The sequence below is a fragment of the Penicillium canariense genome, assembly GCF_028826845.1.
Source record: "Penicillium canariense strain IBT 26290 chromosome Unknown utg000002l_segment0_segment0, whole genome shotgun sequence".
Lineage (NCBI taxonomy): Eukaryota > Fungi > Ascomycota > Eurotiomycetes > Eurotiales > Aspergillaceae > Penicillium > Penicillium canariense.
The window spans coordinates 3,016,702-3,035,679 of record NW_026622729.1 but is presented as its reverse complement, the minus strand read 5'-3'; the positions used below and the strand labels follow the sequence as shown (position 1 = coordinate 3,035,679).

General features: G+C 54.8%; 6 protein-coding genes across 6 annotated transcripts; 2 read left to right on the top strand and 4 right to left on the bottom strand.

Moving 5' to 3' along the window:
* Positions 1–1,598: 1,598 nt before the first annotated feature.
* On the top strand, positions 1,599–3,938 carry acuF (phosphoenolpyruvate carboxykinase PCK1; the record flags this gene model as incomplete). Its single annotated transcript, XM_056686420.1, has 4 exons — positions 1,599–1,780; positions 1,872–1,947; positions 2,040–2,240; positions 2,592–3,938. 4 exons carry the CDS (start codon positions 1,599–1,601, stop codon positions 3,936–3,938), a joined length of 1,806 nt encoding a protein of 601 aa, XP_056545162.1.
* Positions 3,939–4,605: 667 nt separating this feature from the next.
* N7482_004294 (retropepsin-like aspartic protease) lies at positions 4,606–5,124 on the bottom strand (the record flags this gene model as incomplete). Its single annotated transcript, XM_056686419.1, has 1 exon — positions 4,606–5,124. One exon carries the CDS (start codon positions 5,122–5,124, stop codon positions 4,606–4,608), a length of 519 nt encoding a protein of 172 aa, XP_056545161.1.
* Positions 5,125–7,567: 2,443 nt separating this feature from the next.
* On the bottom strand, positions 7,568–7,753 carry N7482_004293 (uncharacterized protein; the record flags this gene model as incomplete). The annotated part of the gene is made up of 1 exon (XM_056686418.1): positions 7,568–7,753. The coding sequence occupies one exon, from the start codon at positions 7,751–7,753 to the stop codon at positions 7,568–7,570; it is 186 nt and encodes a 61-aa protein (XP_056545160.1).
* Positions 7,754–11,566: 3,813 nt separating this feature from the next.
* Positions 11,567–12,655, top strand: N7482_004292 (putative mitochondrial dicarboxylate carrier protein; the record flags this gene model as incomplete). Its single annotated transcript, XM_056686417.1, has 2 exons — positions 11,567–12,522; positions 12,607–12,655. 2 exons carry the CDS (start codon positions 11,567–11,569, stop codon positions 12,653–12,655), a joined length of 1,005 nt encoding a protein of 334 aa, XP_056545159.1.
* A 1,465-nt stretch (positions 12,656–14,120) lies between these two features.
* On the bottom strand, positions 14,121–15,921 carry N7482_004291 (DUF895 domain membrane protein; the record flags this gene model as incomplete). Its single annotated transcript, XM_056686416.1, has 4 exons — positions 14,121–14,427; positions 14,517–15,154; positions 15,259–15,573; positions 15,664–15,921. 4 exons carry the CDS (start codon positions 15,919–15,921, stop codon positions 14,121–14,123), a joined length of 1,518 nt encoding a protein of 505 aa, XP_056545158.1.
* A 1,364-nt stretch (positions 15,922–17,285) lies between these two features.
* On the bottom strand, positions 17,286–18,823 carry N7482_004290 (SUMO ligase MMS21; the record flags this gene model as incomplete). The annotated part of the gene is made up of 2 exons (XM_056686415.1): positions 17,286–18,003; positions 18,081–18,823. The coding sequence occupies 2 exons, from the start codon at positions 18,821–18,823 to the stop codon at positions 17,286–17,288; spliced, it is 1,461 nt and encodes a 486-aa protein (XP_056545157.1).
* Positions 18,824–18,978: the final 155 nt, after the last annotated feature.

The window sequence follows — 18,978 nt, the reverse complement described above, 5'->3', positions numbered from 1 at the left end:
AACCTCCGTAAGCAAATGAAACAAATCGCGCAAAAAACAAGGGCGACGACGATCGGTTCCACTGGCATCTGCATGCCCCAAGTGAAAAATGGACACAGCAGCTGCACAGGCAAGAAATTCGAGGTCTCGTCTGCCCGAGGCCGCAGCCGGGTCGGGATCCGCCGCTAACCATCGGCAAAGAGGATCTGGGGTTTGCTGGGATTGTGAATGCTGGACGGAGCAAAGCCACACTCATCCCGCACGGGGGCCGAGTGGTCCCCTCCGTAGCAGAGCGACCGGGTGAATCCAGGACAGGCGCAACGGGAATTCCAGATGGGTTTCAGCATTTGCAGACCGCTTGTTTCCATTCCTCCGTCACTTGAGGGATTTCTTTCCTTGGGCATGAAACCAGAAACTATTTGGGCCGAGACCGAATATGGCACGTAATATGCATGAGCTTGAAGGGATTTGTATGGATCGTATACTCCGAGCTGGCGGGGAACCAGGTACCACCTATCGGCCCGCGGCCCTTCGGTGCCTCGATCTCATTGCACTATGGCACCGCCCGGGAATTTGCGATTATCGTGCAGGCGGCGAAAACAAGGGACAGGACCCAGCGGCAATGTCTTCTGCCCACCCGACCATCCTTGAGAGGCGGAAAAGGTGGAAATGTGGGGCTTGTGATTGGCCGGCTGCGCCGCGATCGATGTCGCAGATGCATCAGCCTCGGCTGGTAAACGCCGTTATTGGAGTAATTGGGGGGCGTGCGGGCGGATGATCCTGCTGTTCCCAGCATAGGTTCCGACCTGCGCAGCCGGGTCCTTGTCGTCATTCGGGAAGACGGGGGTTTTCGTCGCTGGGCCTCCTTCTCCACGGCCTTCCGATACGAATACTCGGGGCGAGGGAAGCCGAGAAAATTCAAGGGCCTTGAGCGGCCAAAGACGGCCGATTGGCTCGAAAAACCCAGGTGACCACGGGATCGACGCTGACATAATCCCCCGCGATTTTCTCACTCGGGTTTAGCCCCGTCGATGGCAGGTCGAAAGCCGGGACGGTCGAAGGATGTATGGAGGTATACCACTGGTGAAGTCATCGCGCGTCATTCCTCTCTTCCTCTCGTCCGTAGCTTGGTTTTGCAGCCAGACAGACTTCGGCAATGCACAAGATGATTGACCAGTACAAGATTCGTTGAACCTAGGTAGACAGCGGGACTCTATAGTCTGGGCTTTGTAGTTGGGGATAAAAAGCATGATCTTTTCTCGCTACCGCCACCCAACTCCAATCGCACCATTACCACGACCACCCCTCCATAGCTGTTCGCAACCTGCGTCTTTTCTAGGGCCTGGACTACGCATACGCCCTTACTTCTTACTGGCTCTACCATTTCCCCCTCCTTGTTTTACCCGAACGCTCTCCCCTTCCGGCTCCAATTCGTGTCCACACTCGCCCTACCGCCGTTCGGGACAAGTCGGACCTGCGCCTCCCCAAGCATTAGGCTCTGACAATCCACGGCAACCGCCCTCCATCGCCGCATCCGCCGCTTCAGCTCGGCGTTCAGCCCCGACATCACCCGTGGAACTGTGGAGAAACCTCCTTCATACCAAGTGTCTAACGAGACGATGGCCCCTGCTGGAAAGGATTATATACCCCCTGAGCGCCCGGCCTCCCCAGGTCCTTTGGCTGCGGATTTCTTTCAACAGCAACTTGCGAAACAACGCAACAATAACTACCATTCCACTTCACTCAGAAACATGGTTGCCGCATCTGTGAATCGCACTGCGCTGCACCCTGGCGGTGTCCTGTACGTCGCTCCACTTTGTTTTTCTCTTGGCCGCCCCCCACCTCGTCGGCCCCATCTGACCTCGTCGCTAACCTTCTGCTCGTCTATACAGGCCTGTCAAGAGTCACACCGAGCTGGAGGAGGAGCTCCACGAGACTGCGCACATTGACTATGACCGGGTCGCTATTGTAAGGAAGATCCTTCCCTGTCCTTACGCTTGAGACTCAACATGGTCGTTGGCGAAGTGCTTTTCACAGTCACTAACCGCTCCGTGTAACAGATTGCCAACCCCTCTGTCCCTGCCCTCTATGAGGATGCCCTCGTCTACGAGACCGGCACTGCCATCACTTCCAGCGGTGCTCTGAGCGCTTACTCGGGCGCGAAGACTGGCCGTTCCCCCTCCGACAAGCGTATTGTCAAGGAGGAGTCCTCCGAAGACCAGATCTGGTGGGGACCCGTCAACAAGCCCATGACTCCTGATGTAAGTTGCAGTTGCACTTTTTCCCGCTATGCGTGATTTTTTGGTTGTCTCGTCGCATTGCATATTTGCCTGGTCTGCATGGTGAAGGGCCCTTGCAGATGCGGCCGATCCTGGCTCCACTCAGAATGCCTGGCACGTGCAGTCTGGGGGTCAAGCTTTTCTGGCAGTCTGCTTGGTGCATTCCTTTTCGCCGAGGATGTCTTGATGGAGATACTATCAAGTCCCTCTTCGGCGCATCACCAACCCTCTTACCCCTCGCACTTTCCCGCATTGCTCGGCTCAGTCGCCACTTCCCCACCGGACCGAGGCTCTCACATGCATGACGTCATTTACTAACAATGCACCCTGCAGGTCTGGCGCATCAACCGTGAGCGTGCTGTCGACTACCTGAACACCCGTAACCGCATCTATGTCATCGATGGCTATGCCGGCTGGGACGAGCGCTACCGCATCAGCGTTCGCGTTGTCTGCGCTCGCGCCTACCACGCCCTGTTCATGCGCAACATGCTGATCCGCCCTACTCGGGAGGAGCTCGAGCACTTCCACCCCGACTATGTCATCTACAACGCTGGTTCGTTCCCCGCCAACCGCTTCACTGAGGGTATGACCTCCGCCACCTCCGTGGCCATCAACTTCGCCGAGAAGGAGATGATCATCCTGGGTACTGAGTACGCCGGCGAGATGAAGAAGGGTGTCTTCACCGTCCTCTTCTACGAGATGCCCGTCAAGCACAACGTCCTGACCCTTCACTCTTCGGCCAACGAGGGTGAGAAGGGCGATGTCACCGTCTTCTTCGGTCTGTCCGGTACCGGCAAGACCACCCTGTCCGCCGACCCCAAGCGTAAGCTGATCGGTGACGATGAGCACTGCTGGACCGACAAGGGTGTCTTCAACATCGAGGGTGGCTGCTACGCCAAGTGCATTGGTCTCTCCGCCGAGAAGGAGCCCGATATTTTCAACGCCATCCGTTTCGGCTCCGTCCTCGAGAACGTTGTGTTCGACCCTATCTCCCGTGTTGTCGACTACGATGACTGCTCCCTCACCGAGAACACCCGCTGCGCCTACCCCATCGAGTACATCGAGAACGCCAAGATTCCCTGCGTGAGCGACAACCACCCCACCAACATCATTCTGCTCACCTGCGACGCCCGTGGTGTCCTGCCCCCCATCTCCAAGCTCACTCCCGAGCAGACCATGTTCCACTTCATTTCGGGTTACACCTCCAAGATGGCTGGTACCGAGGACGGTGTCACCGAGCCCCAGGCCACCTTCTCCTCTTGCTTTGCCCAGCCCTTCCTGGCCCTGCACCCCATGCGCTACGCCTCCATGCTCGCCGAGAAGATCAAGGAGCACAAGGCCAACGCCTGGCTGCTCAACACCGGTTGGGTCGGCGCCGGTGCTACCACCGGCGGCAAGCGCTGCCCTCTCAAGTACACCCGTGCTATCCTGGACGCCATCCACTCTGGCGAACTCGCCAACGCCGAGTACGAGATCTACGATGTCTTCAACCTGCCCGTCCCCAAGGCCTGCCCCGGTGTCCCCAACGAGCTCCTCAACCCCAAGAACAGCTGGACCGCTTCCACCTCCTTCTCTGACGAGGTCAACAAGCTGGGCAACCTCTTCAACGAGAACTTCAAGAAGTACTCTGACGAGGCCACCCCCGAGGTTCTGGCGGCCGCTCCCCAAACCAAGCAGTAGATGCTTGGGCCTGGGTTGGTCCGATGGATGTTTACAAAATTGGCATGTTGTTTTCCTTGTTTCAGACATTAAGTCATTTGCATGGCGTGCTGCGTTTGCTTTGGTCCTGATGATCTATTTTCTATGGATCTTCGCCCTTGCGCTTGGGTCGGGACGAGCGTGAGGATTTATTCCCCCACTTGTTCTCCCGATATGGGTTTTCTTTTTCTCTTCCTTTTTTTTTCCGCCTCCGTCTATTTTCTTTTTTATCTTTTTTCTATTTTGTCCTTACCTATCTTGATGGACATGTTTGACGATCGGCTGAAGTGGAGTTTCTCGATGGATTATCCTAAGAATAGCCAATGAAATCAGATATCTTATGAAAATTGTCAAGTGCTTCGTAGATCCGCTGCTTTTGCATATACAGCTCATTTGACACTACAAGCTGTTAAAGTGGGTATATCTGTTTCAACGAACACACGAGAAGTCCAACATATTCCTCCGTGCCTTTCGTTTCTTCTACCTTGAGCCTCCGGCAGGGCCGGTATCTGGCCGCGAATCTGATCTCGTCTTGCCAACTCCCTTTGATTCTTTTCTGGCCCGAAGTGTCTCGTGTTTCACTGCCATCAAACCATTGTAAGACTTGATAGACTTTCAGTTAGCAGTGTTGACGTTCACTTGTAACTCACTAATTATTGAAATCATCTTCTAGAAAAGTTCCAAGTCCCATCCGTATCGACCCATCAGACGGGGCCTTGCAGAGCTGGAGTATCTCCTCTTCCATGTTGAAATTGAAGACATACTTTGCAAGGGTCAAGAAAACAGACATGCCAAAGATATGATCGTTATCCAGCACGACGGCAACGCAGAAATCATCCACATGAAAGTCGCGGTAGACTTCCCACGACACGTTTCGCACTACTCCACTAGTCCAGGTTGTGGCTCCATCAGCGAACTCGATCTCAAGCCGACCCTTCCATTCCCGATCAATGGGGTTTCGGAGCTCTCGAGCATAACTTCTCGAGAGCAGGTCGACGTCGGAGCCTATGTCGGAAAACGAAGCGGTCCTACAGCCTTCGAGGGATCCCGCAGTCTCACGCATCCAAGCCTTCTTTTTACCAAAGGGATACCATGGTGTCTCAAACAATTGACACGATGAGACAGAATCAATGAATATTGGCGATAAAAGAGCGCCTTTGTCGTCCATGTCACGAAAGACTAAACCAAGGCAGTCGCCAGCCAGGCAGAAGTCGGAAGCTGATGAAGCTAATATGCTCCTCGAGGAGCGCGCATTAAGCAGCGAGATGGCCTCTGAAAAGACAGAGAGATGGCACATCATTCAAGCCATCACAGCGCCGCTGGATTAAGGGCGTGTATCTATGTGCCAAGGCGTCGGCTATGATGCTCCTGATCAACCTGGTCTTCATCGTCGTTGCGGCTGGTATAGGCAGGAATATCCCACTGGAAGTGGTTATCTACTGGGTGGCTGCGCACGAGCCAAGTGATGGTCCATTCCGCTCCGGTTGATCATTGATGTCCTGAGTACGTGCATCCTCGCGGCAAGCAACTACTACATGCAGACACTGGTCGCTCTGACTCGACCGGATATCGACGAGTTCCATACGCCGCGGCAATGGCTTGACATCGGGTGTGCGAGTATTCGGAATTAGCGTGCCATTGGTCGGTATCGACTCGCATTATGGCTTATTCTTATGATGACGGCTACGCCATTCCATTTACTGTACAGTCAATCCTTCGTATAACGAACCTGGCTGTAGCGAATTCCTGGCTATAACGACCCACATCGCCGGTAAAAATTCAAATTGCCATATATATAGCGAATATCCCCCCTATAGCGAATTCGACCTAATTTTACCCAATATCTGTTATACCCAGGTGATTACTCAGCTATTTCATCGTTTCTATTGGCTAATATCTCTGTCGAACCAGCGAAATGCCTCCCCCATCACGCTCAGCTATCTCTATCGAACAGAAAAAGGCGCTGCGAGCCTACAAGCGAGATCATCCTTCACTGACCAATATTGCTATTGGTAACTGGTTTAAAACCACCTTCCAACGACCGATTGCCCTTTCCTCCGTCTCCGAAATCCTCTCGAAGCGATATACCTTCCTTGATGAACAACACTAGCGACGGCTAGCTCAGTAACGTTACCGTAGTGAGCACTGGCTAGCGCTCGAAGATGCGCTACTAGAGTAGATATAACGCGCCGAACAACATATCACTATCACTAGTGCTACAGTCCGCGAGAAAGCACAGTTCTTTTGGAGGAATCTGGTAGAATACAAAGACTAGGAGATGCCTATATTTAGCAATAGTTGGCTAGGGGGCTTCTAGCAACGCCGTAGTATCAAAAGCTATAAGTAATATAGCGAGCTTGCGAGCGCAGCGAGCGCTGAGGAAGAGATAGATACTATCTGACAGGCTCTCTTAAGTTTTCAGCCTCGGGATATCTTTAACTGTAATGAAACTGGACTGTTTTAGAAGCTTATAACTAATCGAAGCCTCTCTACGCGTTCTTTACCTGGTCGGCGGAAGGAGAAGGCGCGTATTACTATTAAGTTCTGCACTAACGCCGATGGATCTGAGAAATTACTACTGTGGGTAATCGGACGAGCTATAAAGCCGCGAGCGTTCTAAGCTGCCTAGGTTAATCTCCGAGCCCTCGATATCTACTAGCGATATAATCGTACGGCTTAGATAACTACCGATATTATAAGCGAGTAGCTATATTAGTTGATAAGCGGATGAGTAGCCGGAAAGTCGTTCTTTTAATAGATAATTTCTCCGCTCATAAAGCCGTAGTGAATCAAATTAAAAGATCTTACGTCCTATTATAAAATACCTTGATTATCTAGCTTCTACCGAATACTACGAGTAAATATTAACCGCTGGATTAAGGGATTATTAATACTTAGAAGATCTATTAGCGTAAGGAATAGGTTCGCTATATACTTTGGGAATATAAAGCTAGAAGAGATCCCCTAGCAACTATAGATATCTTGAAAGCCCTTCGCTGGGCTATTAAGGTATAGGAATTTAATATAACTACTTCGGTTATCACCAACTGCTTTCGCAAAGGTCTATACAAATCGACAGACTAAGTGAATACTAATATCGTTGTAGTACGCTTAGAGATATTGGGGGATATTCAGCGTCTTCTAATTCGTAATGTGATAGATATCAGCCAATTTCTAAATCCAGTGGGTGAAGATATTGATAACACATACGATACTATTGATGAGCTAGTTTTGTCACAGATCCAGGGGCCGAAGATAGACGATATTGATGAGGAAGATATTAGGCAGGATATTAAGACACAGCCGTTGATTAAATTATCTGATGCACTCCGCGTGCTCCGAGGGCTGATATCGTTTCATGAGCAGCAGGAAATGCCTGATACTGCATATATTAGGCGCCTGCGGCAAGATGAGATGGATATGCAGAGAAAGGAGGTCAATAATAGGCATCAGAGCGATATTCGAGGCTATTTTGATGTATAATAGGGGGTAGTTTGATATAGCGAATCCCTGGTTATAACGATTTACATGCGTGAAATAATTGATTCGTTATAGCGAGTTTTGACTGTATATGCTCCGGATCCTATGTGGCTGAGGCTTTGTACTGATTTTCATGTCGGCTGGTACAATTCGATGGTCTTCTTGTCTTTGGAACCACCGAGTATAGCATCGCCATCGGGGCCGAGCGACATCAGCCTCGACGTCATGAACTTGACGACGCCGGCCCTGGAACAATGCTTTGCGACTCCATCTAATGTACCCAGCAATTTGACCTGGCACCAGTTTGCCTCGGACATTACCCGGGGGTATTTCGAGCGGTTGATTTCGCGACAAAAGCGCTCGTTGCACTCGCGAGCGACTTGTCCGTGAGATTGTATACTAAGAACGGAGTACATGGTAAGCTCATGCGTAGCAAGTCTGATCCTGCGCCCGATCGGGCCCTTCGGAGCATCTCGCCCCCAGCCAATGGCCGCGACCGCCCCGAGGGCTAGTCTGAGCCTTGTAGATACAAGGCCTGTTATTGGCACAGGTATGTCGATTAACCGACTTAGCGCTGGCTTCAACTCTATCTAGCAATAGGTAGTCGCTACTAAGCCGAAGACCATAGGGTTACAAAACTATACCAAGAAGTAACTTAGCTCGTAAACCAAGGACCTGTGAATTGCTATATATGGATTGTTATAGTCCTACTGTAGTTCGAGTATCGTAGACGACTATTCGAAACGAGGAAGTCGATATTTATAGATAAAGGTCCCTCTAGTAGAGTGGATACTAGCGCTATTTCGGGAGGCGGTCGTTGAGGTGATAGAGATAGGTACAATATCTAAGTGGGGTGACAATAGCGGGCGTTTCAAAAATAGGTTTCAAGTCACGATAAATAATCTACTATAGCTATATAGACTATATTTTAGGTCGCGGTCGCGATTTTCCCGATCGGGGTGCCGCCGCTGTATAAGCTCGTTTGTTGTCCTAGTCACTAAGTATCTACATAACAACGGAGTAGATTGCATTTTTCTTCTGAACTTATGTTGACCCCTATCTCCTAAGCAACTAAACTGATATAATCATGGACGGTACGATACCTAACAGACTGTTTAATTTGACACTAGTCTCTTTTCGTCTTTCCTTTCGTGAATCAACATTGCCAACATCAACAACAAACACTAAGGTGAGTTCTTCCCCCCCCCCCCCCCCCTTTTTTTTGTTAGGTAACACTATATAGAACGATGATTTCGGAAGGTTTGAAAGACCTTGCCTCGATCTTGGAGCGATGGGCAGGGCAGTTATGTTGGCGGACTTTGCGCGTCGGTTGAGGAGGCGGTAACAATGCCATCTTGACGCCTTCCGGCTATCAGTCCGGCATATCAGATAGTTATACCGGATTTTGGCCGGATGATACCAACTCAGAAAGAAATTAATTCGGCGCACGGATGGTTGTTCTAGGCGCCCCCGGTAGCAATGGACCCCTGTACTCCTGTACTATCAGTGGCAGAACCTCACACTGGCGGGGCCTTTTAGTGCTGCTATCAGTGCTGCGTGCCATGCACCGAGGGATGAGAGGCCCTGGTCGACGAAGCTTTATGCATAGTCGTCTGGGGACAGAAAAAAGGCCATGTATAACTCGTTTCATAACTTGATTGATGTGGTTGTTTCGGTGGCTTTAAAAGTCATCCATGTCGAGGTATAGTTCTTCCAACCCACCCCATCTACCACCATGGCCGAGGCATCCCCACCCTCCCACCAATAACACCCGCTCTACGCCCGCCGAAGATGCTCGGGCCCATGTGGCCGCCGGTATACCCTCTGCTCCCGACCCTACGTGCCGAGGCCAGGTCGGAACTGCCAGACTACGCTCTCCGAAATGCCGGAGAACCCTTTCGGCGGATGCTGAGACGAGCAAAGGGGGACTAGGGGTTGGGGCGGGTGGATTCCGCTTTTTGGCGTTGGCTCTGTTTTGGGCGCTTGTTGAGTATGTACTCAATTACTCAATTGGGTTCGCTAGACTGGCGGGATGTTTGGTTGGGGTGCATTGCCGGTCCTGCAGATCAGTGTATGGCCCTCCGCGACGGCCATAGTTGCCAACCCCAGCAGCAACTGCGGTTCTGATATGGGCGGATACCGTCGGCGAAGGATTACCTGATTTACGAGGCACATCGGGGTCCAGGATGGGGTATAGGTGTATACACCTTAGGCCTCGGCCGGTGGATGTAGACAATCACCAGGAAAGGCATTCCTCAAGCATCATCATCATCTGACAGGCTGCAGTGGCCCATTCCTCGCGAGGTATGCGCTCCAATGGCCCCGCTTCTACTCGTTGGGATCTTAGTTGAGTCCATCCGCGGGTGGCTTGAAACATCACGGCATCTTGATGCAGTGCCTTCCATCAACAGAAATGCCGGTCATCTTCGAACAGACGGCGGGCTGAAGAGGGCGCTCGGAGGATTCCAGGGGGCCCTCGGCACTTGCCGTGCCCAGAGAGGCATTGTTAGTAGTGCCTGGGCAATCTGGCTAGCATCCTCAGTCTGTATGGTGGCTTCAGGGCCTGTTTCTCGGATACGGTCCCGAGAGCGGCAGCGGGAAAATATTGTAGAGGGAGAGATGGAATAGCCGACATAGATCATCCGGTGTGTCCGTGCCGCCCAGATCCTGCCCCGTCCGGAGGGAAGTACTCCGTAGGCGAGTCTGTGTCAGGACGGTTGCAGGAGTCGTTGTTCAGTGTACCGAGTCTCCATAGGCGCCACGCGTGATCTCCGCTCTTCTGTTATGCTTCTAGTGTGGGTGGTTTCCCTCGGACAGGAGCACAGAGGCCCGTTGAGCGGAGTCCCGAGCAGTTCTCGTTGGGCCCCGAAAGAGGCTTAGCGGGGCGCAGTGGGGTTCCGAGTTTAGCTCGTGCCACTAATGCGTCGCAAGTCTGGAGCACGGGCTCCATGACGTGGAGCCGAGAAGCATGGTTGCGCGACGTCTGGACGCAAGGGCTAGCAATGCGCGAGCGTGTGGAAGGCAGATGATGGAGGAGGAGAAGGAGGAGGAGGAGGAGGAGATCGGCTGCTGCTGTTAAGAGGGATCTTCCGCTGAGAAGAGCGTCTGCTGGGAAAGACTCGTGACATCAAGCTTCCATCCCCGCATTTCACCCGCGAGACGTTCGCGTCCAGCCAGTTATTCTCGTCTCTGCAGCGCTGCATCTGATCAACGCAATTGGTCCACCTCATCGCGCTCGAGTGGGGATGCCACTAGGATTTTCGCTGAGCTCCAGTCATGCTGGGTTAGCCTAGGCCCGGGACTGTCCTATTGATTCTCGTGTCCCACTCAGACTCAGCTTAGAGTAGCTGAGGGTCCAGGCACCCCATTTCACGGCAAACGATCGGTCAAAGGGGTCAGTCTCGGATCCAGCGAGGCCTCGGAACTCAGCTTCGGTTGTTCTCGGTCCTCATCCTCAAAAGCAGGATCCTGCGATAGCATACGGTAGCTGGCGGCTGACCAAGCTAGCAGCTCTGACGACTGCGATAGCCGGTAGAGCATTATATAGACAAGCAGCACCCCCGCGTCCGGACACCGGAGTACTCTACTTCTAGCTCGGCGCGCAGTGCTACTCCAACTTCCGTACCGATACTTCCACCTGCCACTCTCCGCCGGCCCTTCCAAGACCTTGTGTATGACCGGGTGACTGGACGATCCCCCCGCACCTTCCGTCTCCTGTCTTTTTCTCTCCCCTCATCCCTTTTCTCGTCTCGTTCGTCTGTTAGCTACGCTCTCTATCGCTTCATCACTTCAACTATTGTATCGATCGCGGTACGTCATCGGTAAGCGTCCTTGGTCCGGTCCAGTCACGCCGTGGCTTCTAAACCCGCCAAAGAAAACGTGCTCACAGCCAGGAGAAAGAAACTTCCGCTGTCTGTATCTCAGTCCCTGCCTGGTGAGTGTGCCGTGAACCTTCCCTCGGTCAGTGGTACTTCTACCCGCTCTCAGTCATGCACGTCCGTTCTTGCGACCTCGACGTCTACATATCTCTCTTCCCTCCACGCCACTAGTGCAGCACCACCACGCATTAACCCCCAGCTAACACCTCTCCTCCAGATCTGGTGTGGTTATTCTGCATAACCCTCACGACCATGGCATCCAATCCGGTCAAGGAGTCCGCCCACGAAGCGGCGGTCTCCGCCCAACAAAGCACCAAGGCCGCCATCGAGCACCCGGCGCAAACCACCTCGACCATCCTGCACCACCCCTACATGCGCGCCGCGCTCCCGTTTATCAACGGTGGCCTCGCCGGCATGACCGCCACCAGCGTGATTCAGCCCGTCGACATGGTGAAGGTGCGCCTGCAGCTAGCCGGCGAAGGCGCCCGCACTGGCCCTAAGCCCTCCGCCCTGGGCATTACCAAGGAGATCATCGCCTCCGGCAAAGTCCTCGACCTCTACACCGGCCTGTCTGCTGGCCTTCTCCGTCAGGCTGTCTATACCACCGCGCGCCTGGGCTTCTTCGACACCCTCATGCAGCGCCTGAACGCGCGAGCGGACCAGCAACAGCGTAAAGTGACCTTCGCCGAGCGCGCTGTCGCCGGCCTGTCCGCCGGTGGCATCGCCGCCATGATCGGCAACCCCGCCGACCTGGCCCTGGTGCGCATGCAATCAGACGGCCTCAAGCCCCCCGAGAAGCGCGCAAACTACCGCTCCGTCTTCGACGCGCTGACCCGCATCCCGAAACAGGAAGGCCTGACGGCCCTCTGGGCCGGCGCGCTGCCCACGGTGATTCGCGCGATGGCGCTGAACGTGGGACAGCTGACGTTCTTTGCGGAAAGCAAGGCGCAGCTAAAGCAGCACACGAGCCTGTCGCCGCAGACCACGACGTTCGCGGCGTCTGCGATCGCGGGCTTCTTCGCGAGCTTCCTCTCGTTGCCATTCGACTTTATCAAGACGCGGCTGCAGAAGCAGCAGAAGGATCCGGCCACGGGCAAGGTGCCGTACAAGGGGGTCCTGGACTGCGCGCGCAAGGTGGTCAAGGATGAGGGATGGTTGCGCTTTTACCGGGGCTTTGGGACGTACTATGTGCGGATCGCTCCTCATGCGTTAGTTTGCCCCCACTTATTTCCTTTCTTTTCTTCTACTATTGGACCCACTCTGAACGCTGACTGACTGGACCGGATCGACAGGATGGTCACCCTTATTGTGGCTGATTATCTCAACCTCATCACGAAATAGATGTGTCTCTGGAGGGTTGAGTATTTCTCGCTGAAAGATATACCGCCCTGTTCGAAGTGCTGCCATGTTCAATTTTTTGTTCTGTTACCAATCTCGCATACCGGTGCACTTCTTTCGATTCGCGCAACAGGAATCCCCAACAAAACAGATTATGGTTCCCTTTGATCATCTCATTCTCTGACCCAGCTATCCTTTGTCCCCGTATAGCCCAACCCCGATCAGGAGTACGAGCCGGGCCCTGAAAATAGCAGGCATTCACTCTGCATTCCGTCCGATTTCCCGATTCTGCTGACAGCGCACTGACCACGACCGGGGTGGATTCTGTTGGGTCTTTCTCAACCAAGACAACATTCTCGGCACTTTCCGAGTTTGCTCTGTTTCTCCGTCATTAGCACCATTATCATCGTCATGCTCCTTCGGAGTATGCGCCATTCTCCGGTGACCTGCTAGGAGGTGCGGTTTGCGTCGCACAGCCCGCGTTGTAGGTCTGGTCCTCCGGCGTTCTCCGTCTCCGCGGGAAAGGAAAGCGATGAGTGAGCGAAGCAACGGATCGAGTTCGAGGACCGCGCAATTGAATTACCGACGTTATTCTCTTTGTCTCTGCGTCGTGTCACGTCACTTTTCTTTTCTCGACAAGCGAAATACCCCTTCCCCCCCCAAAACCAATTGTCTAGTGCTGCCTTGTCTTGTTCGCCGTGGTCCGGTTTCAGCTGTCCTCCATGTATGTCCGTTGTTCGCTCGTGTTAGGGACAATATCAATACTATTCCAATTCATGGACTCAGCACAGTATTCCCTGACGAACCTAATCTATTTTATTTTCCCGTTCTAGAAACCTAATCCCAACTCGCGAGGACCGAGTCCGAGGCTGGGACTGTTCGCCATGCTGTGCATGTTTCGGGCTCCTCCTGCTGGCGACGGTTTCCCTCCACGCCACATCACATGTGCCCATCCCCATCCTGATTGCCGGGTTTACGGTGGTCTCTCCTGCTTACGGGTGGTAGAAGCTGTGCCACCGTTGTGCCGCACAGGTTCCACAAGCACAGCGCAGACCGATAGAGGATGTATTACAGTAGGCGGAAAAGGAGGAAAACTTAGAGCCGTGATTCCTTCAGCACCAACAAGGGGGGAAGGGGGAAATCCCGCGGGCGAATACAGCACACGTTAAGGGGTAGGTACACAGAGGGTATTCGGTTTAAAAGAACATAAAAGATTCATGACTGCTTTTCATTCATCGAAAAACTGGGTATGTTGGAGATAAAATATGCATCTCGCGAATTAAAATAAAAAGGGGGGGGGAAAAAAGCATCACGCCTAACAACCCGTATCGAGTCATTGCATTACTGCCGCAAAGGGCCTCCTCAACGGCCCCATCAAAGCCGTCAAGTCCGCTAGAGATCTCATTCGTGAAAGCGCATGATGCATGATGTACGATCCGCCGGGGCCAGCCCCCAGACAGAAGCGAACCTAGATCTCTCCGGCGGCGCGCTTCTCGGCAATCGCCTCTGCCGGGAGGACATCTTCGATAGTCTCGCCCGTGCCGACCAGGTCATCCTCCAACGGGACGGTATCCTTGATGCGCATGAAGACGATGGGGAGGGCGATGATGAGGGAGCCGGACAGGATGCCCCAGTTGGAGGCAAGCTCGTTCATGAAGGGAGTCTTCTTGCTGTCGAGGGACCACATCACGGCGGCACCGGCGGACTGCAGGCCCTTGTAGAAACCGGCTAGGTTGGCCAGGCGGCGGCCGGAGTTGCCGAGGGCGCCCATGAACCTGTCCGAATCGATGTTAGCGTTACCTAGTCTGTGTTGTTGTTGGGGGGAGGCGGGGAAAACTATAGTGATCGTGATGACAAAACGTACCAGTAGACAACACCCTGCCAGACAGCGTCGTACATGCCGTAGAAGAAGTACAGGAACATGGGTCCCAGGTAACCCTTGGTCGTCCAGTCCCATGGAGTGAATGTGCCCGCGTCGACAGCATCCTGGCTGACATCCGCGCGGGTGTAGTGCTTCTGCCAGGCATAGCCACCGCCCCAAATCACCATGGTGAGGGTGAACAAGACGCCGAAAGCGATCTTGGCGCGGACGCTACGGCGCACGCGGTTGGAGTCCAACAGGGGACCAATAATGACGGCCGCCACGATCTGAGCGAACCAGTACAAGAAACCGTTCAGGGCCTTGGTGCGGGTGTCGAAGTAGGCGCCGTTGATGCCGTTCTGCTGGTAGGTGTAGAACCAGTTGGAGGACCAGAACATGGGGAAGAGCAGGACGATGAAGGGCTCTGCCTTGATGGTCTCCCACAGACCGTAGATCTCCGTGGACCAGCTGGGGCTCTTCATCAGAATGACCTTGGAGCCGTCGTCACGGATAATCTTGTCGGCATCGCAGATGAACAGGCCCAGGCAAGCGCCGAAGAACATGAGCACAATGAAGGCGATGTAGGTGCCGTCGCCGACGGTGCTGTTGGTCTTGACGTGAATGTTCTCGCCGAGCGGGATCTAAGGAGGAAAATGAATATTAGCCCCAAGTTTGGCACTCCCGCCCCCTGCGGCGCAAGATGCGTGCGGGAGACTCCGCACGGGGAGCAATGTTCAGCACTGACCAGACTGCCAATACAGGCGCCGACGTTGAAGATACCCCAGAACCAGGAAAAGTAGCGGCCCTTGGACTGCTCGGGGGGGTAGGACATCATAATGGTGCCCTGCGCAGCCCACAGCAGACCGGCGCACACTCCGAGCAATGCGCCAGCGAAAATGTTAAATCCAGGGACATACTTGTGGACCGAGACAAGGAGGGAAATCGCGTAGAGGCAGTAGCCAATGCCTCCGAAGGAAAGCGCGGCGCGCACGCCCAGACGGTTGACGAACGTGCCGGCGAAGAAACCCACGACGGCGAAGGTACTGTAGAGAGCGGTATTCTATCCGGACAGCTTAATTAGTCGCGACTCGGGGGTCCAGCGCACGCGACCACATTACAGCGTTCAGCATCTAAAAGGGGGTTCACTGACCATATCATCGGCCAACTTCGCATCGGCCTTGCCGCCGCCGCCCAGCCCACTAAGCGCATTGAACATGCCGGGACACATGAAGCAGACGAAGGCGACCATGCCCAGCTGGAACTTGGGAGAGGCGTACCAGCCGAGATTGTACTTGCCAACGCCGATGCGCTTGTACATCCATCCTCGCGGGCGGGGGATCTCGTCGGTAAAGGAGGTGGTTTCGGTGCCGACCTGCGTGGTCGGGGCCTTGGGTTCGATCTCTGCCATGACGAACGATGGGCAGGAGGAAACCCGGGGAGGGGGTTGTGAGGCAGGTGGACCGCGATCGAGAGCAGTGAGAGGGAGGGTGGAGTTGGGGGGTGGTTGATCGGAGAGAGGGCGCGCGTGTGTGTGGGGAACAGACACAGAGGGGAGGAGGAGATGAGCGAGGAGCGTGGGATTAAAAAGATCGTGAGAGTGAGAAAAAAAGCAGGTAGGCTAGCTGAGACGGATGACTACGACTAATTGGGAGCTGTCCAGTATGAACAGCCGGTCCGAATCATGAGCAGTCCAAGCAGCACTAGAATCACCAGGATGCTACCACGAGGCAAGGTAGCATCAGGCCCCCGAATCGCCTCAGCTTCCAGCGGCGAGCCGCGAACCGCACCAGTCAGCCATTGGCAAGTGGAGCCCAATGTGAAAGGACCCAGTTCAGGGAAGGTCTGGTTTTGCGGGGGCTCTGATGGCCAGCGCTGGCCACAGCACGACGAGCTGGGACTGATTTGGGGGGAAGAGGGGGGAAAGGGGCCGCTCTGATAGCAGAGTTACACCTGGGGAGATGGAACATGGCATCGGCCGACGCGAGGGAGAAAAGGGAACTCATGAAGCTGATGGCAATGCGACGGGACTCGCACAAAGAGGAGGGTACATTAGTCGCGTGACGGGCTAAACGATGTGGTATCTCCTTGCCTCCCTCTTTGTCGAGCGTTGGAGAAGCGAGAGGTGACAGGGAAACCAGGTTATGTGACCCTGCCGTATTGTCGTTGCATGGTGTCCTATGGTGGCTGATCCCGAGCAGCTGCTGAAGCCATCAGCGCCGGCCAGGGGGCAGGGATGGCGGGCCATTGGCTGCCGAGGCAGACTAAGCCCCGATTAGGGCAGAGGAGAAACCGCTGGGACGAGTAATTGGGGGAGAGATTGGAAAGATTGGGGAGGGGGGGTGGATTGGCGCGGGGCTAGTGATGCATCGAGTCTAGACGGTGTGGGGGAGTCGTCGGGGCGGGTCTGATTTAGCCCGTCTGGGGTTAGCGGGGTGGTTTGCTATCAGAACAGTCGTGACACGCTGAGACATGTGAGGTGAGGGTTCGCCGGTTGACAATGAGGGTGATGGTAACACGGGACTCACAGCACTGGACGATGATCGGAACACGGTCAACATATCTTACACATCCCCCGCCTTTCCTCAATGCACTGCAATTCTCTCGCGGCCCGGCAAAGCATCTTATCTCCACCACTCAGCGGCCGCGCCTGATCGGTCTCTTATCAACCCCACTGGCCCTATCGCCTTATCGGCTCCATGTGGTCTCGATCGTCTGAAGACGATCGCAATCTGGATTGCGGATCATTAAGATTGTGATGATGCTTCTATCTCATTACTCGCTATCCTCCTCCTCCTCTTCCTCCTCTTCCTCATCCTCATCCTCATCCTCATCACTCCCTAGCTCCATAGTCTGCCTCCGCTCCGCCTTAACCCGCACCGGCTCCGACTTAATCGGCCTCTCAGTCGGCACATCCACATCCATCGCATCCTCATCAGCATCCAAAGCGTCGCTCGCCAGCGTTACCCGGTCTCCTTGCCGCTGCCCATCATCCTCCAGTTCCCCATCCTCCGCCCGCCGCGCCTCCAGCTCCTCCGCCCGCCGCACCCGCCGCAGCAGAGCCGCGTCGCGGGGCAGGTCGTCCGCGGTCAGTAGGATCGAGCAGACAGGGCACTTGACAGCCTTCGCACGGCGCGGACCACCGGGCATGGGTCGAGAGCGTGCGATCATGTCCATGATGGCGTCGCGCTCAAAGCTGTGCGGGCATTTGGTGCTGGTGACCGGGTCGCGGAACCGCAGCAGGGTGACCGGGCAGTGGAGCGAGATGCGCTCGCGCTCAATCGCGATGTCATCCGAGTCCGCAGGTGAGGGTTGCCGCTGGGTGTGGGTGCGGGTACGAGTGCGGCGGTTTGACGGGCTGCCAGAGGCGACATGGTCTTCTAGATGCGAGAACCACGTAGTAGAGAGGGGGAGGGGCGGGACCTCGTCGCCCGGGAACTTGGAGTCATGCACGATGCGGTAGAATCCGATGTAGGTGTTGTGTCCGGCATACCTGCATCGCGTCGGTTAGCCTAGACGGCTCCTCATGAAAGAGCAAAAGCCCACGTAACCAAGGAGATCGTAGCGTACCTCTCCGTCAACGACAGCTCCTTCCACTGATCTTGCCCCTCGACCAGCGAGTCGTCCAGTCTCCGGCTAGGAGGATTCTGCGCGTTGCGCTCTCGAAATTCTCGCACGGGCGTAGCCTCATAATCCTCGTCTTCTTCGTCTTCCCCATCCTCATCCTCATCCTCGTCGCCCCGCCGTCGCAGGCGTCGCGGACCCCGAGTTTGTCGCGCGCCCAGCGCAGCATTCTGTGCATCTCCTTCCTCTCGATCAATTTCCGCCAATTTCTCTGTCAGTGCATGCAATTGCGTCTCGCCATCAATGAGCTGGCGAATCTTCTCCTCCATCCGGCCTGTCACAGCATCCACTCGCCTCTCCTGCTCGGCAAGACGCTGGTACTCCTCATTATCATCATCCCCGTCTGGTTCCTGGGTATCTTCTTCGGACGTGCGCCGTCGCTCTTTCAGCCGTTCGTATCGTAGTCGGGCATCGCTAAGCCGCTCGTTGACTTCGCCGGCTGAGTCGGTGAGTTTCTCGGCTGCGTGTTGGAGGTTGCTCGTGGTGACGCGGAGATATTGCGATTGGAGGAGCGAGCGAAGCTGGCGGTGGGTGTCCGCTGTGAGAGGAGCCTCGGGGGCCTCGTAGGGTGGTAGTTCGGGCGCTTCTGCGGCGTCGGTGGCTCGCGGGGTGGCTCGCGAGCGTGCACTCGGCGGAGGGCGGCTTTGGGCCAAAGAGGTGCGCCGACGCGCCGGGGTTGCGGAGAGCATCCCGGCAGGAGTGTGATGGGATTTTATATGAAGAGTGCTGTGCGAGGGACGTCCAGAATATTCCTCAGGGCGAAGCGTTAGAGGGATGAAAATCGGTAGGTCACAGCTGTTGAATGCCGATAGACCAAGCACTGGAAATCCTAAACGCGACGCGA